The 21,574-nt window shown below is 44.9% G+C and overlaps 2 protein-coding genes across 5 annotated transcripts in view; one reads left to right on the top strand and one right to left on the bottom strand.

The window, feature by feature from the left end:
- LOC309698830 (histone H1-like) overlaps nt 1–21,574 on the bottom strand; it is an 80,115-nt gene that overhangs the window by 39,271 nt on the left and 19,270 nt on the right. The gene's annotated exons all lie outside the window — the stretch shown is intronic.
- On the top strand, nt 1,928–9,765 carry LOC309698813 (uncharacterized protein). 4 transcript variants are annotated; one of them, XM_082521508.1, is made up of 3 exons: nt 1,928–2,240; nt 2,353–9,564; nt 9,677–9,765. In XM_082521508.1, exon 2 carries the CDS (start codon nt 3,130–3,132, stop codon nt 8,983–8,985), a length of 5,856 nt encoding a protein of 1,951 aa, XP_082377634.1. In that variant the 5' UTR covers nt 1,928–2,240; nt 2,353–3,129; the 3' UTR covers nt 8,986–9,564; nt 9,677–9,765. The 4 variants fall into 4 exon arrangements, with proteins under 4 accessions (XP_082377634.1, XP_082377637.1, XP_082377636.1 ...); XM_082521511.1 differs by lacking the exon at nt 1,928–2,240 and having other exon boundaries at nt 2,247–2,511; nt 2,634–9,564; XM_082521510.1 differs by lacking the exon at nt 1,928–2,240 and having other exon boundaries at nt 2,247–2,511; nt 2,599–9,564.

Below are 21,574 nucleotides of genomic sequence, written 5' to 3'. Positions count from 1 at the left end.
AGGCCGCTAGAAAGGCTGCAACCACCAAGTACCTGCAGAGGGTCAGGCAAGTCCTGAGGAGTCAGCTGAATGGTAAGAACAAGATCCGGGCCATCAACACGTACGCCCTGCCCGTGATCAGGTACCCTGCTGGGGTAATAGGCTGGCCAAAGGAGGAGATAGAAGCCACTGACATAAAGACAAGAAAGCTCCTTACCATGCATGGAGGGTTTCACCCCAAGTCCAGCACCCTGAGGCTGTACGCTAAGCGGAAGGAAGGGGGCCGGGGACTGGTGAGTGTCAGCACCACAGTCCAGGATGAGACAACGAACATCCAAGAATACATTGGGAAGATGGCCCCAACTGACCGAGTGCTCAGTGAATACCTCAGGCAGCAGAAACCCAAGAAAGAGGAGGGAGACGAGGAACCATCATGGAAGGACAGGTCCCTGCACGGTATGTACCACCGGCAGATAGAGGAGGTGGCTGATATCCAGAAATCCTACCAGTGGCTGGACAAAGCTGGACTGAAAGACAGCACAGAGGCACTAATCATGGCAGCACAAGAACAAGCTCTGAGTACAAGATCCATAGAGGCTGGGGTCTATCACACCAGGCAAGACCCCAGGTGCAGGCTGTGTAAAGATGCCCCAGAGACAATCCAGCACATAACAGCAGGGTGCAAGATGCTAGCAGGCAAGGCATACATGGAACGCCATAACCAGGTGGCCGGCATAGTGTACAGGAACATCTGTGCCGAGTATAACCTGGAAGTCCCGAGGTCAAAATGGGAGATGCCCCCAAGGGTGGTGGAGAATGACCGAGCTAAGATCCTGTGGGACTTCCAGATACAGACGGACAAAATGGTGGTGGTGGTAGACAAACAGAAGAAGACGGCCGTAGTGATCGATGTAGCGGTTCCGAATGACAGCAATATCAGGAAGAAGGAACACGAGAAGCTGGAGAAATACCAAGGGCTCAGAGAAGAGCTCGAGAGGATGTGGAGGGTGAAGGTAACGGTGGTTCCCGTGGTAATCGGAGCACTAGGTGCGGTGACTCCCAAGCTAGGCGAGTGGCTCCAGCAGATCCCGGGAATAACATCGGAGATCTCTGTCCAGAAGAGCGCAGTCCTGGGAACAGCTAAGATACTGCGCAGGACCCTCAAGCTCCCAGGCCTCTGGTAGAGGACCCGAGCTTGAAGGATAAACCGCCCGCAGGGGCGTGCTGGGTGTTTTTTTTTATATATATATATATATATATATATATATATATATATATATATATATATATATATATATATATATATATATATATTTTTTTAAAAACTGTGATTTGTCTATGCTATGATTCAGCACAGGAAGGGAGGGGGTGAGTGAGTCAGTGATTCGTTCAACTCGTTTGAGCTGTGAGCCAGGAGGGAGGGGGTGAGTGAGTCCTGATTGATTCCCTACAATTCAGCACATCAAGGGAGGGGGTTAGTTATGGGCTCAAAATGTGGTCATAAATTTTTTGTACTTGTAAATCAGGATTTGTATGTGTAAAAAGAATTTGTGTGTGCGTAAAAAAGATTTGTGTGTGGACTTAGCCAAAAAAAACCCTGCAAGTTACAAGTACGAATTTTGACCCTATTTTTCTTCCTTTCATCTGATTGGTCAATGTCATGTCAATCACAAATGTAACAATCCAATCAGAGAACAGACGGGTTTGGCTGTCGGAGGGGTGCTTTTTTTGAACTGCAGGTCTTTGAAGGGAAGAAATGCCCTTTTACATGCCAACCCAGCGTTTTCCTTCATCACCACAAAGGAAAACAGTCTGTGGTCGTCCAAGTTTGGTGATTTTTGTGTCACAGGTCTACGTGTTTAATGCAGGGACTTCCACAGCCTTTTCAAATGCGCTGCACACACATTCTCACTCCCAAAGCGTAACATTTTATGCTAGGTGACTGTAGCTGACGCTGAAATGTTTGTGTGGGTTGCCATGACAACACCAAAGTGAATCTGAGATCGTTATTGTTTTCTATTTGTTTTCTTTATTTGCTTCTCATGCTTGTGTACATTTGCAGTAGGAAAGGTAATCTATGAATCCAGTGATATATCCTGCTTATAAGAAATGTTTCTGTTAAAATATTATTGTGAAGTAGTCACTTCCTGTGAGTTGCGGGAACCGGAAGTTGTGCGCGGGAGAGACAAGACAGAACGGTAACACGGCGGACTTTTCAGAATATACAACTTTTCTACTGCTGGTTTTACAAGGTGTACACGGTAAAAAATCATTATGCTGTTATTTGTTTAACACTTGTGCACCTTGTGAAAGGAAATAAGTGGCTGAGATGAATATCATATGTGCTATCGATATTATTTTACTTGTTTCTAGTTTTCACGGTGCTCCATGATTGTGAGAGGAATAAAAGAATTGTGGACATCAGTACGAAGCGTGGATTCTTTCGACCAGAGTAGAAACAGTGAAAACGTGTCCCAATCCATCTGGAGGCTTCGGTGTGCAAAGCTCTTCTCATCCTGCAGCAAGCTACAGGTCTCGGTTTGCAAACGCGCTTCCCCTCCTGCAGCAAGCTACAGGCTTCGGTGTGCAAAGCTCTTCTCATCCTGCAGCAAGCTACAGGTCTCGGTTGCTTCTCATCCTGCAGCGAGCTACAGGCTTCAGTGGACACGTTGCTTTGCATTTTGTGACAACCAATCGGGAGCTGCAGATTCAGCGGACACTCCAAGAAGCGGTTTCAGGCTAAAGCGTGAGTCCTCAGGCTATATTGCGCAGTTATTATGCCTCATGAGTTGATGGATAGAACATGAGCTACAAATTTGCTGTAATGGACAAGGAATTAATAGTGTTCAAATTTCGGATTGTGTACAAACAAACAAACAAACAAACAAACAAACAAACAAACAAACAAAAAAAAAAAAAAAAAAAAAAAGGACAATCTGTTGAAGTTCTGGAAATTATTGTTGTTTTCTTACCTGTTGCTTGCAAGCTTCATGAAGGCTGAAACTGAAAATTTATTTGCTGTTATACGTAAGAATCTAAGCTAAGGTTCCTTTGTGTTAATTTTAATAATTCTCCGCCTATTACATCCATTCTTGTAATTAGCTTAGTTATCTTGTCCTCTTCATAAGATACCCCCTTTAAAGTCTGAAAATGTCTAAAGATGGTCATAGTCACCCTGATGTTATGTCAGAAGTACAAGATGCAGGGGATTTGGAAGAGGAAAAAAGTGTAGTGTCTGAGAAATCTGAGACAAAAGCAAGAAAATCCTCTCGTGAAAGGCGATTAACGCCAAAAATGCAGGAACTGAAAGATCAAGAGTTAACTCAAAAGGAGAAGAGGTTCAAAGCAACATACGAGAAATGGAAAAGCAACGTAAGAGACATTCGCACAAAGTTAAAGCAAGTATGCTCTGAGAGTGACATGTATGATATGATGGATGAGGCTGAGAAGCTTGAGTCTGAATTAAAGGAACAGTATGACAGAATTCGACTCCAAACCTCACCAAGTCAAGAATTTCGAAGAAAGATCGATGCATGCTCAGCCGTGACGGCCGACTTGCTGCAGCTGATGAGAGTACGTCTGACTGAAGATGAAGGTGAGTTTGACACGGTGGCGGAAAGATCAAGGTTACGCATGCTACTTGATAATGAATATGCTAGGTCCATATATGGATCCACAGCCTCCAGAGTTACTGCACCCAGCTGTCACAATTCTAACCATCTCTCAGAGTCACCTAGCATTCCAGCTATGAGAGCGGAAGTGGCTGCTCAGCTGGCTGCAAAGAAAGCCGAAATTGATATGGAAGCTGCCATCGAAGCTCAACGTCAGCAGTTGAGAAAACTTGAAAATCAGAGGGACATTGATGTAATTCAGGCAAAGCTAAATGTCTACACTGAAGAAGAGGGAAGGGATGGGACACGCAGTCCTCCATTCAGCAAAGTGAGTGATGCACACCCCTTCGCTCACCACATCCCAGATCAAGAACGGCAGGTTGTGCAAAACGAGACATCATTGGTCCAATCGCTACAAGAGTCATTAGCTCTTACTCGCTTGCCAACTCCAGAACCTTCTGTATTCTCGGGCGATCCTCTGAAGTTTACAGAATGGAGCATAAGCTTCAAAGCCCTCATAGAGAGACGATGCTCTGACCCTGCAGACAGGCTATTCTACCTGCAAAAGTACATAGCAGGTGAGGCAAAATCCTCTCTTGAAGGCAGCTTCTACAGAAAAGATGAAGAAGCCTTTCAACAAGCATGGGATAGGTTAAATGCTAGATATGGCCATTCCTTTGTAGTGCAGCGGGCTTTCAGAGATAAGCTAAATGGGTGGCCGAAGATTGGTGGAAAGGAATATCTCAAGTTAAGAGATTTCAGTGATTTCCTCCAAACATGTAGTAATGCCATGCCTCACGTAAAGGGCTTACAGGTTCTTAACGACTGTGAGGAGAATCAGAAAATACTAGTCAAGCTTCCTGATTGGGTGACATCTAGATGGAACCGTTATGTCACAGAGCAGCTAGATCGGGGCAACGACTATCCAAGCTTTCATGAGTTTGCTTCCTTTATCTCTAAGGAGTCACGCATCGCATGCAATCCAGTGTCATCCTTACATGCCTTAAGGCACTCTGCAGAGGCACCAGCAAGAGAGATGAAGCGTTCAAAAGCAAACACGTTTGCCACAAATGTGAAACCCCCGATTCCATCAAGCTCCACCGCCAAATCTGACCCTGGTGAAATCAAGTTGGGAGATGCAGGGAAACCAAAGAAATGGACCACACCAACACAAAATTCCAATAATGGCCAGTGTATTTGCTGTAGTGAGAACCATTCCATACATAAATGCAAGAGGCTTATGGACATGTCTGTAGAGGATAAGAAAAAATGCATACTTGAAAATAAGTTGTGTTTTGCATGTCTAAGAAAGGGTCACAATTCTAAAGACTGTAGGAACAGGGCCATGTGTGGCATATGCAGAAAGAGTCACCCAACGCCATTGCATGAAGATCGTTCTACAGCAGCATCAACACAAGGCGCAGTTGAAGAAAGTACGTTGTCATTATCATGTTGTGTGAGTGGAGGTGAAGGTGGGAGTACATCAATGATAGTCCCAGTGTGGATCTCAACACTTAGTGCTCCGGACACTGAAACCCTAGTGTATGCACTATTGGACACTCAAAGCAGTCACACATTTGTTGATCAGGAGGTGTGCGAAAAGCTACAAGCAACAATGGAACCAGTGAAACTTAAACTTTCCACCATGATGGGGAGAGACTCAGTCGTGAAGAGTCAAAGAGTATGCAAGCTCAAAGTTAGAGGATTTTCCTCTAATGTTTCCATCAGTTTGCCTCCAGCCTACACAAGGGACTTCATTCCCCTTGACCGCACACATATTCCCACTTGCCAGACAGCCAACAAATGGAAACACCTTGTAAGCATGGCCCAGGAGATACCCCCGTTGATGGACTGTGGTGTTGGATTGTTGATTGGATACGACTGCTCCAGAGCGTTAATTCCAAGAAGGGTCGTCACTGGGGGTGACTATGAGCCTTATGCTATTGAGACGGATCTTGGTTGGAGCATTGTGGGAAGCGCACCACAGCGTGTGCAGGCTAAAGATGTGACTGGTTTTTGTCATCGAGTGTCTGTCAGAGAGGTGCCACCCATAACACCATTTGCTGTCATCAAGGCCCTGGAGTCTGATTTTGCAGACACAAAACCTGGTGACAGAAGCATATCTCAAGAAGATATTTGCTTCCTGCAGATCTTGAAAGACAGAATCCAACAAAATAAGGATGGTCACCTGGAGATGCCTCTCCCTTTCAAAGCACGTCCGCATCTCCCAGACAACAAAGGGCTGGCGTTAGTACGGCTGAAGCATCTAAAGAGGAAGCTGGACAGAGATCCCAAATTCAAAATAGACTACGTGAGATTTATGGAAGGTGTCTTCAAGGATGGAGATGCAGAGAAAGTGGAAAACCAAGCAGAGCTGGGGAAAGTCTGGTATATCCCACACCAAGGAGTTTACCACCCCAGAAAACCAGGAAAAATCAGAGTGGTTTTCGACTGCTCTGCAAGGTATGAAGGCACCTCCTTAAACGACCATCTGCTAACAGGACCTGACCTCACAAATAGCCTAACAGCCGTGCTGTGCCGCTTCCGTAAACATCCCATCGCAGTCATGTGTGATGTGGAGAAAATGTTCCACAGGTTTCATGTGAGCGAGGATGATAGAGACTACCTGCGGTTTCTCTGGTGGGAAAATGGAGACACAAACTCTGAACCCAGAGAGTACCGCATGAAGGTTCACCTGTTTGGAGCATCATCATCCCCTGGCTGCGCCAATTATGGCATGAAGCACCTTGCCAGCCAATGTGAGAAAGAGTACCCCTCCGCAGCTAACTTCATCCAGAAACATTTCTATGTCGACGATGGTCTCATAAGTGTAGAGTCGGTGGGTAAGGCAATTGAACTGGTCAAAGAAGCCCAAGCCGTGTGTGCCAAAGGAAAGCTGCACCTTCACAAATTTCTCTCCAACAGCCGAGAGGTCCTTGACTCTGTCGATGTTGCAGAGCGTGCTACGGAGGTAAAGAATGTTGATCTTAATCACGAGGATTTACCAGTTCAAAGAGTGCTAGGTATAAGGTGGAATGTTGAAAATGATAGCTTCTCCTTCAAGGTGTCACTTGAGGAGAAACCAGCAACGCGCCGAGGGATTCTCTCAATTGTGGCCTCCTTGTATGACCCTTTGGGGTTTCTAGCCCCAGTCATTCTTGAAGGGAGAAGAGTGCTGCAGGAGATGTGTCAGAGAGGCACAGGGTGGGATGAGCCACTACCCAAAGGCTTGAAGTTAAGGTGGGAGACTTGGATGAAGGATCTGGAGAACCTGGAAAGAATTGAAATTCAAAGATGCTTCATACCTGACAGCCTTGGCGAGATTCAAAGAGTCGAGCTTCATCATTTCTCTGATGCAAGCAGTCAAGGGTATGGCCAGTGCTCTTACATCAGAGTGGTAAGCAGAGAAAGGGTATGCTGCTCCTTGGTCATGGGCAAGGCGAGGGTTGCACCAACCAAAATAGTTACCATACCGAGACTTGAGTTAACTGCAGCAGTAACCTCGGCATCTGTGAGCAGCATGTTAAGAGAGGAGCTAGAACTCAAGGTTGATGACGAATATTTTTGGACAGACTCAAAGGTCGTGCTTGGTTACATCAATAATGAAGCAAGAAGGTTCCATGTGTTCGTGGCAAACCGCGTGCAGAGAATTCGAGAAACCACCGATGCACGGAAATGGTACTATGTTGACACAGGAGAAAACCCTGCTGATCATGCCTCGAGAGGCCTCAAAGTAGCTGACCTCATCAAGTCAAATTGGTTCTCTGGTCCCAGCTTTCTATGGGAAAGAGAGATAGCCACAAAACAGGCTACTTCAGATTTGCTGGTGGGAGACCCAGAGGTGAGGACTACTCAGGTGTTGAAGGTTGATGTAGCAAGGCAGTTTGACATCCAGAAGCATCTGCTGCGGTTCTCAAGATGGACTACAGCTGTCAACGTCATTGCTGGTATCCAGCGGCTGGCAAAGAGGATCAGGACCGCTGAGCCTTTAAGCGTGGAAGAGAGAAAGCAAGCTGCACAGACTCTCGTCAAGCTTGCACAACAAGATGCCTTTCAAGAGGAGTTAAACACACTCAGCCAGAAACTAGGAAGGCTGCCTTGCAACCACCAACTCTTTCAGCTTGACCCATTTCTCCAAGATGGCATAATGAGAGTAGGAGGAAGACTGAGGAAGGCATCTGTGCCTCTTGAGTTAAGACACCCAGTGATCCTTCCTAAAGATGGTGCTGTTACAAACCTCATCATTGCACACCATCATACCAAGATACAACACCAAGGCAGAGGACAAACCCTCAATGCCCTGAGAGCCAATGGTTACTGGATCACTGGTGGAAGTAAGGCTGTAGCCCAATACATCAGGCAGTGCGTACAGTGCAGGAGAGCCCGCGCGCCACCAGAGGAGCAACGGATGGCAGATCTACCTAGTGACCGTGTTGATCCCACACCACCATTCACTTATTGTGGTATGGACTGCTTTGGTCCTTTTCACACCAAACAAGGTCGCAAAGATCAAAAACGGTACGGCCTCCTCTTCACATGTTTTTGCTCAAGGGCAGTGCATATAGAGATGTTGGAGGATTTGACGACTGACGCATTCATCAATGCCTTGCGCTGCTTCATTGCCCTTCGTGGAGCTGTTAGGCACATTAGGTCCGATCAGGGAACTAACTTTATGGGGGCAAGAAACGAGATGGCAAAGGCTCTGAAAGAACTTGATAAGGAAAGAGTGACTGCATACCTAGCAGAAAATCAGTGCGACTTCCAGATGAATACGCCCCACTCTAGTCATGCTGGAGGCGCATGGGAGCGTCAAATCCGGACAGTGAGAAGCGTACTGAGCACAGTCCTTGCCTGCAGTGTGGGAAGGTTGGATGATGCTTCATTGAGGACATTCCTTTATGAAGCTATGTGCATCGTGAATAACCGCCCACTCACTGTTGATAACATCAATGACCCCAAAAGCTTGGAGCCACTCACACCGAACCACTTGATCACCATGAAATCCTCAGTCCCACTTCCACCTCCAGGTAAATTCGTCAAGGAGGACCTGTATGCTAAGAAACGGTGGAGAAGGGTACAGTATTTGACTGAGCAATTTTGGCACAGATGGAGAAAGGAATACCTGGCCAATATTGCTCTGAGACAGCGATGGCATACACCAAGACGTAATGTGGAGGTGGGTGACATTGTGATTCTCAAAGAGGAAGATGTTCCTCGCAATGAATGGAAACTTGCTAGGGTTGTGGAAGCACATGAGGATGATGATGGACTTGTACGGAAGGTGACAATCCAGACTGGTGATCGGAAGTTAGGAAAGGGAGGCGAACGCCTCGTCCAACCCTCAATCATTCAGAGACCCATTCAGAAATTAGTGGTCCTGGTGAAAAACAGCTAAATGGGAAAAATGTCATTCATTGATTAGATTTCCCTTCTAAAATAGAAGTTGTCATTATGCTGTACTTCATGCACATGTTATGGAGATGTAAAATCTACTGTTCATATTGTTGAATTCATTTGTTGAGAAAAGAATATTGTTTATGTCAATGCAAGAATGTTTAAAACAACAACATGGTGCTTGGGAATTACCATTGATATAATGAGAAATGCAAGTGTATTTACGTTCTCAATTGTAATAATCAAAGGTAATTGGTGGGAGTGTAGCTGACGCTGAAATGTTTGTGTGGGTTGCCATGACAACACCAAAGTGAATCTGAGATCGTTATTGTTTTCTATTTGTTTTCTTTATTTGCTTCTCATGCTTGTGTACATTTGCAGTAGGAAAGGTAATCTATGAATCCAGTGATATATCCTGCTTATAAGAAATGTTTCTGTTAAAATATTATTGTGAAGTAGTCACTTCCTGTGAGTTGCGGGAACCGGAAGTTGTGCGCGGGAGAGACAAGACAGAACGGTAACACGGCGGACTTTTCGGAATATACAACTTTTCTACTGCTGGTTTTACAAGGCGTACACGGTAAAAAATCATTATGCTGTTATTTGTTTAACACTTGTGCACCTTGTGAAAGGAAATAAGTGGCTGAGATGAATATCATATGTGCTATCGATATTATTTTACTTGTTTCTAGTTTTCACGGTGCTCCATGATTGTGAGAGGAATAAAAGAATTGTGGACATCAGTACGAAGCGTGGATTCTTTCGACCAGAGTAGAAACAGTGACAAATCGTCAACATATTACTTGTTCGGCTACCCAACACGTTCCTAAATGACGACCTCGGAAAAATTAGGAAATATGAGAACAGTATAGACTCAATCTACACATGTTTGCTCTTTTTTTTCAAATCGCTTGGAAACAAGCTATTTAACGTCATTAAAGTCCTGGTTCAGGTCAGGAATAAGGTTATGGTTAGGGCTGGAATACAGGGCTGGAATGTCTAATACCGCGGGAGCGTCATTCCACTGGATTTCATCCATAACCCGTACCAAAGGTCTCCTTTCGCGTTCCTCAGGAACGCCACGGGACGTGACAAAACGTCGTCATGTTACGCCTCGGGAGTTGGAACGGGCTCCAGGGTGAGGAGGACACTCTCATGCTTTGACTCCGCAGTTATTCACAGTCTGCAATACAATATAGATTGCTATCGTGATGTATCGCAGTGAAAAGCCTGAAATAAACCAGAGTTAAAGCTGAAGTCAGCTGCTTTCACTTGCACTGATACCGACAGTGATGTTCACTCCAAATAAATGCTTTCTGTTTGTGTGACAGAAACACTCTGATCTGATCCTTTATGGGATCATGTCTCAGGTCAGAGGAGGCTGACCTGAGACATGCAGACACAGAGGAAGCTGTGTCTGCTGTTTGTGAGAAATAAAATGACAACAATTATGGAAATGAAGCAAGAAAAGTAAAAGTAATGATTTTTTGTCCCTGAACTGAGAGGAAATGGGTAGAAGGGAAGAAATAGTAAAAGCAGACCACAGTGAAGCTCCAGTTTTCACATTAACGTTTGTTGTTCAGCATCTTGAAGGACCTTATTAAATAAACTTGACAGATTATTTTATTTTTTACATCAGATTTTTCTAGTTACCATATATCCAGTGATTGGGATTTGGATTGTGGATCTGAATGCTTCTCAAACTAAAGTATTGCTCAGTTTGGATCACAGTTCAGTCACTAGTCTGAGAATTTCTTGTTGTGGCCCAGTGCCACAGTTTCATCATCACTTTGTAAAGAGGGAACTTCATCTGACGCATTTTCACATCTTTGAAGTAGAAATGATGCTTTGAAGGAAACACAGAATAGTCTTGATGCATGCTCAATCATCCAGGTAAGTAAACCCCCAAAAGCTGATTCTGTTCATCTGGACGTAGCGTTTTGTGGGAGAAACGTTTTGTCACTCATCCAAGTGACTTCCTCAGTCTCAGCTGACTGCAGGTTTCCCCAATCTAATGAACAGTACGCAGTACTGACACAGTTTATAAACAGTTTATAAGATTGGGGAAACCTACAGTCAGCTCAGTGAAAAAAAGGAGATTTCCTGTGATTTCCATGCGTTTCTGTTTCTCTGTGTTTGATGAGTTCTGACTTCTGTAAATACGTATACTGTATGTATGAAGAGGCAGATGGAGTTTGTGTCTCACTCATGTAGTGACTGTTGTTGTTAAACAGACACCATGACAGAGATCATAAAGGTCTCCTGATGTTAGAAATGAGACAAAGGCAGGAGGTGTGTGGACTGTGTGTAGAAGCATGTGTGTGTTACTGAAATGTTTGAAGTCTGTTCATGAATCCAGTCATGTTTAGTTCAATATAGTGATGTGCTGATCTTTACCATGTTTTGATCCATCTGGATTCAAATGATGAACAGATCAGTCCTGTGTTTACTGCCATGGAGCTGACACGTGTCACACAACTCTGAGTCCTCTTGTTCTCGCTGCTTTGAAGCCGCTAGTTTGGAGCCACAGGCTGGATGCAATTTCAGCCAAACAACAGAGACGACCAAACAATACTGAAGCTTTGAAGCTGGCATCGCTCGTCCTGAAGCGCAGCCGTTCAAAACGCCACAGTTGTGAGCTCGTTTGAAACTTTGAGCATCGTCGCTGCTTCACGGTGGCACATTTCACTGGTTTGACAGCTTTGACTCATTGGTGCTGAACTATCCATATAGCCTATTGAAGACAACCATCTTTTTGGAACCATGATAACAGGGTTCTTGCCGATCGGCGCTGTATTGGCCCTGGCTTATCGAAGAATGAAAAAGCGGAAACAGCTGTTCAGATTCGCACAAGGCTGCCCGCTATGTTGATTGGAACGATGGAGCGAGTCGTGGCTTCTCAGAATGGGCTCATTAGACGCAGCACGGATGACATCTTGGAGAAGCTTGTGGCTGCTGTGAGTGCTGACACTGACAACATCTGGCAACATCTTGGAGAGGCTCACAGCTGTTGTGAACACTCATGCTCTATGAGCAAACTGGATAACATCCATCTCGCTGCAGGGCAACTTGCATCTGACAAATAAAGGCTGTCTTGACTTGACTTGATATGTAGCTCTCTCTAAAGTCATTCGTTTATTTTGATGAAAGAATAATTCACGAGTTCATGATGTGTTTAAATGTTCAAAAATGTGCATTAGTGGTTCAAATACAGAGAGAAACAATTTAAAATGTGTTCAAATATTTAAAGTTATCCACAGTATTTCTGAGTTCGCAGTGAGGACAGTTCAACGCCTCACCCGTCACTTCTCACCGACTGGGTAGATGACATGAAACTACGATTAGCTACATCAACATTATTAACTAACTTGCACTGTCCGAAGGCGTTGGTGGCGAGGAACTGCGTAATTACAAGAGCACCGAGGCGTATAGTTACCTGCACAGCAACAAAATTGATAAAGTATTGCTCAACAAACAATCTTGGCTATTGAGCCAAGATGGCGCCGAGTATGGCAGCCTCGTCGCGAGCTCCCCTAAGCAACAGTTGGTTTTTGCGTTTAATTTTCCTTTTCCTTTATTATTTCACGAGTAGCACATGTCTCTTTGTGTAGGACCGGCAAACCTTACTGGACATAAGAGATGGACTTTCTCATCACTTTCCAGAGTTCAAGTTTTGCAACACGGACCCTCCGTTCGCAGACCCCCCATTCATCTCACCTGAGACGCCTTTGTTCTGGCCCCCTGGAGGCCGCAAACGCCGACGCAGAGGGAGAAAATCTGGCGTTATGGTTTGACTGAGACGGCGCACTAACAGACCACCTTACCCAGTTTATTACTGGCTAATGTGCAGTCTCTGGAGAAGAAGTTGTGCGAGCTTCGGGCAGAGATCTCATTCTGCTGCGTGATCTGCCTCTCAGAAACCTGGCTATCGGACAAGGTACCGGACTCCGCAATTCGGTTGTTCAGTGATGACGCGACGAATCCTACTTCCGGGTCTAAAGTAGTCTGCGTTTAATATGGCTTTTGCGTTGTTAACATGTTTAATGTTATGTATTTTCTTCTATTTGATCTTAAAAAGCTCCTAAAACAGTCAGTGATCCCTGTTGACCTCCCTCGGCTTTTATTACCGCTAATCATTTATTTAAGCTCAGTTTTTAAAACCTTAGGATGTAACTACAGCCCAGCCCATGCAGCAGTATATGAATGACTAACCTCGTATTGTGGATGGATTATCTCAGTTGTTCTCCTGGCTGAAGTTTGGTCCTTTTACAGCATCCTGCCATGCGATTACATTTGTTCCTGACCACCGAGAACACTCACGTTAACTTTTATCGAGTGGAAAAAAAGTTAGCTTGTTTATATTATGCTAACATAGCTGTGTCGCTAGCAGTCACGTAGCACATCATTATATACCAGCTAGCCAAACTTCAGTAACCCTACAAACGTCACTGCTGTTTAGTTTTCTGTCTTCATTTATGCTGGAAGTGATAGCAGAGCTGTACGTTTTAATTTGTTTCCAAAACCCCGCAGTCAGGACATGCTATATTGTATTTAGATAGAAGCTAGCGAGCTAACTCCCTGCTAACTTCTAACTCCGCGAAATGTCATAAATTCCGTTTTCATGGATGCCTGGATGTTAAACTCAATTGTTACACCTGGTAGAGCAGAACGCTGATCATTTTATTAAAGATGAAAGACTTTAGACAGTTTTTCAACTCTCAGTAATGCCATAGTGATCGTTTGATATATGGACCTGCAGCGGAGTTTAGACCCAGACACGGCTAGTGATGTCAGACTGAACAATCGGATACAGCTACCGGGGTTCTCTGTGCACCGCGTGGACAGGTCACAGGATCTTACTGGGAAAAGCAGAGGCGGTGGGGTGTGTTTCATGATCAACAACAGCTGGTGTGATTATGCGAACGTGCACCCGGTCAAATCCTTCTGCTCACCGGACCTGGAGTACCTGATGATTAAGTGCTGGCCATTCTGGGTACCGAGGGAATTTACAGCAGTGATTATTACAGCTGTTTACATTCCCCCACAAGCCGACACTAACCGAGCACTCCGGGAACTGTACAGCGCGATCAGCAGTGAGGAAACCGTACACCAAGATGCGGCGTTTATCACCACCGGAGACTTTAACAAGGGAAACCGGATGAAAGTTCCACCAAAACTCCACCAACACATCCATTTCAACACTCGTGGAGACCGGCTACTTGACCACTGCTACACCTCCTTCCGGGATGCATACAAAGCCCTCCCCCGCACCCCATTTGGCCAATCAGATCACCGCTCCATCCTGCTCCTGCCCGCCTACAGGCAGAAGCTGAAACAGGAAGCTCCAACCCTGAGGGCGGTGCATCGTTGGTCAGACCAATCGGAATCCATGCTGCGGGACTGTTTTGATCACGCAGACAGGGAAATGTTTCAAGACTCTCAAATAAACTTCCCTCTTGAAAAGAATTCCACAGACTCTTTAAAAGTTTTGCTAAACTGCCTCGATGACATTAAATCATGGCTGGCATTAAATTTTTTGAATGTAAATGATCAAAAAACTATGATTGTACCATTCGGACCTTCTGACCTTCGTTCTTGTCTTAAGGTTGACATTGGCCTTCTGAAAAGGTGTAGAACTCCTGTTGCAAAAAATCTGCGTGTGTTGAAACAAATTGTATTTTTATCTTAGTTCTCTTTGTTGCCCAAGTTTATTCTTTAGTGTAGTGTCTTAGTTTGGCTTTCTTGTATTCTCTTTAGTTTTCTTAGTATTTAGTAGCTGCCTTTGTGTCTCCTTGTTATTGTTCTGTGTTTCTTAGTGCTCTGTCTCCCAAAGTCAAGTCTGCATCTGTTACATTTCCTGTTTTACTTTGAAGGTCTGTGTCCTACGTGAATGTATTGAGTTTCGCTTCCCTTGGGTCTCATTATGTCCAATTTCTCCCAGCTGTGCTCCCCTTCTGTGTCTCATTCCCCTCGTTACTTCCCAGTGTATTTAATCCCTGTGTTTCTTTGTGTCAGTGTTGTGATCTCCCGCATGCTGTGTGTGATTCTCCCTATGTTTCCTGGAGTACCTTATATTTAGTTTTTCCCAGTTTAGTTTTGTATTATTTGTGATCTGTTTTCCAGCAAAAAAACATGACAGGTTGGTGTACGGATGAAAATGATACAAACTGCTGAGCTTTTAAACCGGCTGATCCAGCCTTTTATCTGAGGTGGAGTCAGTTACACAGTGCAGCACCTGCAGGTAAAACAGAAGCAAAGCTGTTCCTTTGAAATGAAACTAAAAGCCTCTCTGAGCGTCTCCCTGTAGAAAATGGAGGCTGAGCTCAGTCAGGTCACTGAGCCAGCAGGTAAAATGGACGAGTGTTTGAAATGTGCAGATAAACAGTCATAGCTTTGCATCGGACTCCGAGGGCTCAGAGCCGTCCTGTTGTCATGTTATCAAGTGCATGAGGGCTCTCTGCACATGCTTTGGGTCCTTATTCACATTTTCTATAAGTCCTTATCTCTGTTGAATTTACTCGAGGGATTACCCACAGGTCATAGGGCTGTGAAATTGAAAGCATTAAGCACAAGTATGGAAATAAATACATAAACAAGCCAAAGGTTTGAGAGGAATGTAGCTCATTAGTAAAATGATTAATGATGAAGAAGACATGAGGACCTAGAGAGCTCGGCCTGACTGCTTCTAACAGTTCTTTGCTATCCAGGAGTGTCGACCTTACTTTTAGACATTACGTTTTTGTAATCTATTACGTAACTCTTATTTCCTCTTTCTCTGTAAATTTTCACTGTAAATTTTTTAATTTGAAATTTGTACATTTTGTAAATTTTTTACTGTAGTTTTATGGTCGGGCATTGCACAGCAACAAGCATTTCACTGCATGCCTTAATCTGTATAATTAGAAGAAGCAGCGCAAAATTTGGTGCTTTTTTTTTGGTGCTTTTTTTTTTTTTTTTTCCCCTGAGATGTGATACGCTTCAGATTCTAGCCAATCATTTTACCTTTCCAAGGATAGTAGGCGGGCCCAGGTACGTACGTTCTTTTAGAGCAGAGCTACAGATTAAAAATGCCCAAGGCGAAGCGGTCAAAAGTCTGGCTGTACTTCACAGCAAAAGATTCAAAATCAGCAGCCTGCAACAAGTGCTTTAAGGTGATACTGTGCAAAGGAGGTAACACCAAAAACCCGAAGAGGAGAGTCCTGGCCCCTATCCCTGCCAGTGTAGCAGAAATGATGAGGATGATGATGGCAGCAGTAGCAGCTAGGGTTGCCAACCGTCCCTTAAAAAACGGAATCGTCCCGTATTTCGAAACAAAAGTACACGTCCCGTATTGAGCTAATAAGGGACGCACTTTGTCCCGTAATACAGTGAGAATCAAAAGTAGTCTATAACTTTTAATGGAATTAACGCTTTGTTTGAAAACATAATTCCCAGCCCCTCTCCTGCTTTGTGACCAATGAGTTGACAGCACACTTATGACAATTCGAGTATGACAAGTCAGATTACCGCTTATCTCATTGGTCGAGGAAAGGTCGCTTACGGAGAAAATACCGGAAGACAACAGATGACCACAACAAGAAGCATGGCCAACAGGGAAACAAACGCCGACACTGTGGTGCAAGTCTCGGACGACAGTACACCTAAAGCTGGGCAGACACTGTGCGATTTTCAAACTGCACGATTGACTCGCAGGGGTTAGAACTTGGTAGGTCACGATGCAGGGTCTCACCCGATGCTCTGATGCGACCTGAGTGCTCACACTGTGCCTCCATAAAATGAAGGTTATAACAGAAAATCTGTCGCTCTCTCTGTAACGGAGCGGAAAGGCTGAGTTTATTCCCACAGTGTCGTTTTTTAAAGGAAGGAAACCTTCCTCCAAACGGACAGAGCAGTGGAGCCGCCAAGGGAAAGCACACGATTTAAAAAACTGTAGAATTAAAATATAATTTATTATATTTAAATAGTTAAAAATGTAAGATAAATTAAAACAACCTTGGCCAAGGGGTAACACAATAAAAAGCAATAAAACACAACATCAACAGTCCAGTGGCATCCGCCACGATATAAAAGTCCAAACGGTGCAGAAACCAACAGGATTGTCGCCGTCCTGTCGGCCTCTTCATTCTAATGCCAACTAGAAAAAGGAGAGGGGGCCAGCGGCAGTCACCATTCTTAAATTCCACTGGAGGTTCGTCTTAGACGGGATGAATCGGGACCTACCCCAGATGGGCAGAGCTCCTAACTCCGCCCACCACTGTGTTGTGCTTCACACGCGTAGCCATAGACTCGCCGTCCCGGGGACATAAGGCGCCATCCCGCTGCCTCTCTATCCCCTGCCGTGGGCCTCTCTCGGCGAGGAGCTACCTCCCGTCAACACCAACACAGACCTCTCCGCTCAGCTCCGATCACTCCCTCCAGTGCGCGGTCGTCCGCGATCTCTGGTCTCGTTCTCCTTTGCCGCACGCCTTGGCCAGCTGCCTATAGCCGGGCCTCTGTGCCGCTCTGCGCGGCCGTCGCCCACACCGGTTACCATGCCATGTCTCTCCTCCTTTCAAGCCTTCTCTCAAGCTTTTTCTCCCCCCCTGCTCTATGGTCTGCCAGGCCCTCTTATTGGCCTCTCTGGGATCTCTCGCAGGTGTGATCAGTTTACTATCAGGTAGGGGCGGAGTCTTTCCAGGACAATTTGACAGTGTTAAGATATTCATTGTGTGTACTCATGTTGTACAGTGTTTAACTGCATTATGGTTACTGTGGTTTAACAAAGACAGTGTTTTAGTGCTCACCACAAGGAGGCACTGTTTCATTGTACGTTCCAAAAACAGAAGAAGAAGAGAAATAGATACGGCACCTATGAGAAAAGTTTTTGCCGTGTGTTGAAGAGGAATAAAGTTCATAAAATATTAAGGACATTTTTGCCTCCGTCATCATTTCCCTTCGAGTTGATCGCTGTCGATGCTGCAATACTCAACAGGTTATGGGCCCAGGGCCGACTCGAAGAAGAGTTTTTTCTCATGAAGATCCGGAGCCACAACGGATAGCGGGCTAACGGCTAAATAGCAACATGGATCAACGAGGAGCAAGCAGGCTGCCTCGACTCATGTTTGACGGAGATGAGACCAGATATGAACTTTGGGAAACTAAGGTGCTAGGATATTTGCACTTGTTGGGATTAAAAGCCACTGTTCTGAAGGAACCGAACAGTGAGGCTGAAGTAGCAGCAGACGGTAAGAAGAACGCCGACGCTTACGCCGAGTTAATCCAATTCTTGGACGATAAAAGCCTCTCACTGATTATGAGAGATGCCCCTGATAATGGGAGAAGAGCATTAGAAATACTAAGGGACTACTACGCTGGAAAGGGGAAGCCCCGAATCATCAACCTGTACACCACGCTGTCATCGCTTCAGAAAAAGAGGGAAGAGACTGTCACAGACTATGTCATCAGAGCAGAGGCCGCCATTACAGCACTGCGCAATGCAGGTGAGACTTTAGGTGATGGATTATTGATTGCTATGGTTTTAAAAGGTCTACCTGAAAGTTTTAAGCCATTTGCAATACACGTTACTCACGATAAAGACGATATGACATTTGCTGAGTTCAAAACAAAGCTATGGAGTTTCGAAGACACTGAAAAGTCAAGCGCATCCGAGTGTAGCGACAACGTAATGAAAACAGGAGGAAGAACCGGCCGTGAGCACACGAGATCCAGCGCACAATGCAGATACAAGAGCGATGTGGACATTGTGTGTTTCAAGTGTGGACTAAAAGGCCACCGAGCAAAAGTGTGCAGACAGAGGACGTGGTGCAGTCATTGCAAAAGCAGCACACACAGTGATACCACATGTAGACATAAAGACAAACAAGATGGCGCGCGGAAGGTCGCAGATGAGAGCGGCGACGGATCCAAAGCAGAAACGCCAGATTATGCCTTCAGGATTAAGGGCGTAGACATCAAAGTCCAGCAGTCAGCGTACAGCATTGAGGAGAAAGGCCTGTTGGTGGACACTGGGGCTACCTCACACATCATTAACAGCATCGCCAAGTTCAAGAGCTTCGACGACGCGTTCAGACCGGAGTCACACAGCGTAGAACTGGCAGACGGTACCCAGTGCAGAGGCGTCGCCCAACAGAGGGGGGACGCAGAGGTGTTCCTGATTGACAATACAGGCCAGCGACGCAAAGCAACGCTGAAAGATGCGCTGTTTATTCCATCATACCCCCAGAACATATTCTCTGTAAAGTCAGCCACTGCATTAGGAGCAACAGTCACCTTTAAACAAGGGCAGGACACGTTGACCCACAAAGACGGTACTAACTTTAACATTCATGTGTATGGCAAGTTGTACTATTTGCAGACTGAAGTTGAGGGTAATGATAAGTGTAACACCTGTCATGACATACAGGCATGGCATGAGATATTAGGTCATTGCAACTATGAAGATGTAGTAAGATTGCAAGGTGTGGTTAACGGTATGCAGATTAAGGGGAGAACCGATAGACCTGAAAAGGAATGTGAAGTGTGTATCCAGGGAAAGTTTGCACAAACCCGAAACAGAGATCCTGATACAAGAGCAAAGGCTCCTTTACAAATGGTACACACAGATTTAGCAGGTCCGATAGCCACTGAATCTATTGATGGGTACAAATATGTGCAGTCATTCACTGATGATTATTCAAACTCAGTGTTTGTATATTTCCTGAAGACGAAAACTGATACAGTGCAGGCAACAGAGAAATTTCTAGCGGATGTTGCACCATATGGCAACGTAAAATGCATTAGATCAGACAATGGGACAGAGTTCACATGCAGAGATTTCCAAACCCTGTTAAGGAAAAATGGCATTAAGCATGAGACATCAGCCCCGTACTCACCCCATCAGAACGGTACCGCCGAGAGGGGGTGGCGTACTCTTTTCGAGATGGGCAAGTGCATGCTAATTGAGAGTCAGCTACCGAAATACCTATGGAACTATGCCATTCAAACTGCTGCTGTAACACGGAACAGATGCTTTAGTAAGCGAACAGGGAAAACACCCTACCAAATGCTGACAGGTAAAAAGCCAGACTTGTCAAAAATGCAGAAATTTGGGTCTGTGTGCTATGCATACAAACAGGACAAGGGGAAACTTGATTCAAAATGTGACCAAGGTTTCTTTGTAGGTTATGATAAGAACAGTCCCGCCTACTTAGTTTACCACCCTGAAACTGAGAAAGTTCAGAAACATAGACTTGTTAAGTTTGTGAGCAAAGTAAATGTAGAAAGACAAACACAGACAGATGAGGGAGAACTAAATGATGACTGTAGCAAAGTAAGACAGCCTATGGCTAACAGACCTTCAGAGAAAGGTGACAAGGACAATGAGGTTCCAGAACCTATTGTGACAGACACAAGTCCACAAAGTGGTATACCTGATGAGCGTGAACGAAAAGAGACAAGTGTGACAAGTGATGGATTTGTCAACAAAAGGTATCCTCTTAGGGAGAGAAGAAAACCGGGACATTTAAATGACTTTGTAGCTGCCAACAGTGGCTGCGATGAGATCCACACCACCATAGACTACTGCTACAGGGCAGTGTGTGGTGTCCCAAACACATTTGAGGAAGCCATAGAATCAGCTAACTCAAAGAACTGGATCAAAGCCATGGATGAAGAAATCCACTCGTTACGGGAAAATGACACTTTCACCTTAACCACTTTGCCAAAAGGGAAGAAAACAGTGGGGGGAAAGTGGGTTTATTCCATTAAGAGTGACATTGAGGGAAACGACAGATACAAGGCAAGGTTCGTAGCCAAGGGTTACAGCCAACAGTCGGGGATAGATTATGGAGAGACATTCTCACCAACAGCCAACTTAACTAGCATAAGAGTTTTGCTACAGAAAGCAGCGCAGGAGAACCTGTTACTTCACCAAATGGATGTGAAGACAGCGTATTTACACGCTCCCATTGATTATGAAATCTACATTGATCAGCCAGAAGGTTATGAAGAGGGAGAAGGGCTAGTCTGTAGATTACAAAAATCCTTGTATGGGTTAAAACAATCTGGTCGTAACTGGAATAGGATCTTGCATGAATACCTAACAGCGAACAGTTTCAGGCAAAACCCAGCAGACCACTGTGTTTATACCAAAGAGACAAAAGATGGTAAGGTGATTATGATCATCTGGGTGGACGACCTGATAATTGCTGCTGGCAATGAAAAGGTAATGAAGGATGCGAAAGAAATGCTTTCAGTAAAATTTAAGATGAAAGACTTGGGCAGACTTAAGCATTTTCTGGGTATTGATTTCACTCAGTCTGATGGATGTGTAACAATGTCACAAGAAACCTATGTCAACAAGATACTGATGAGGTTTAACATGCAGAACTGTAAACCCAGAGGAACTCCCTGTGATCAGAAGTTGTGTTACACAGAAGGTGCTACTAAGATAAGAGATGTGAGGATGTATAGAGAGGCTGTAGGCAGTCTTATATACCTCGCATCAGGTACCCGCCCTGACCTGAGTTTTGTGGTAAGCAAGTTATCGCAACATTTCCATGAGCCTACAGAAGAACAGTGGGGAACTGTGAAACATGTGTTGAGATATCTCA

The sequence above is a fragment of the Aulonocara stuartgranti genome, assembly GCF_965226115.1.
Source record: "Aulonocara stuartgranti genome assembly, chromosome: 22".
Taxonomy (NCBI): domain Eukaryota; kingdom Metazoa; phylum Chordata; class Actinopteri; order Cichliformes; family Cichlidae; genus Aulonocara; species Aulonocara stuartgranti.
The sequence above is the reverse complement of the archived record's forward strand: the minus strand, read 5'-3'. Positions and strand labels throughout refer to the sequence as shown.

Excerpts from the sequence above, each read along its gene's own strand:
- LOC309698813 (XM_082521508.1), top strand. The coding sequence starts at position 3,130 with ATGTCTAAAGATGGTCATAGTCACCCTGATGTTATGTCAGAAGTACAA.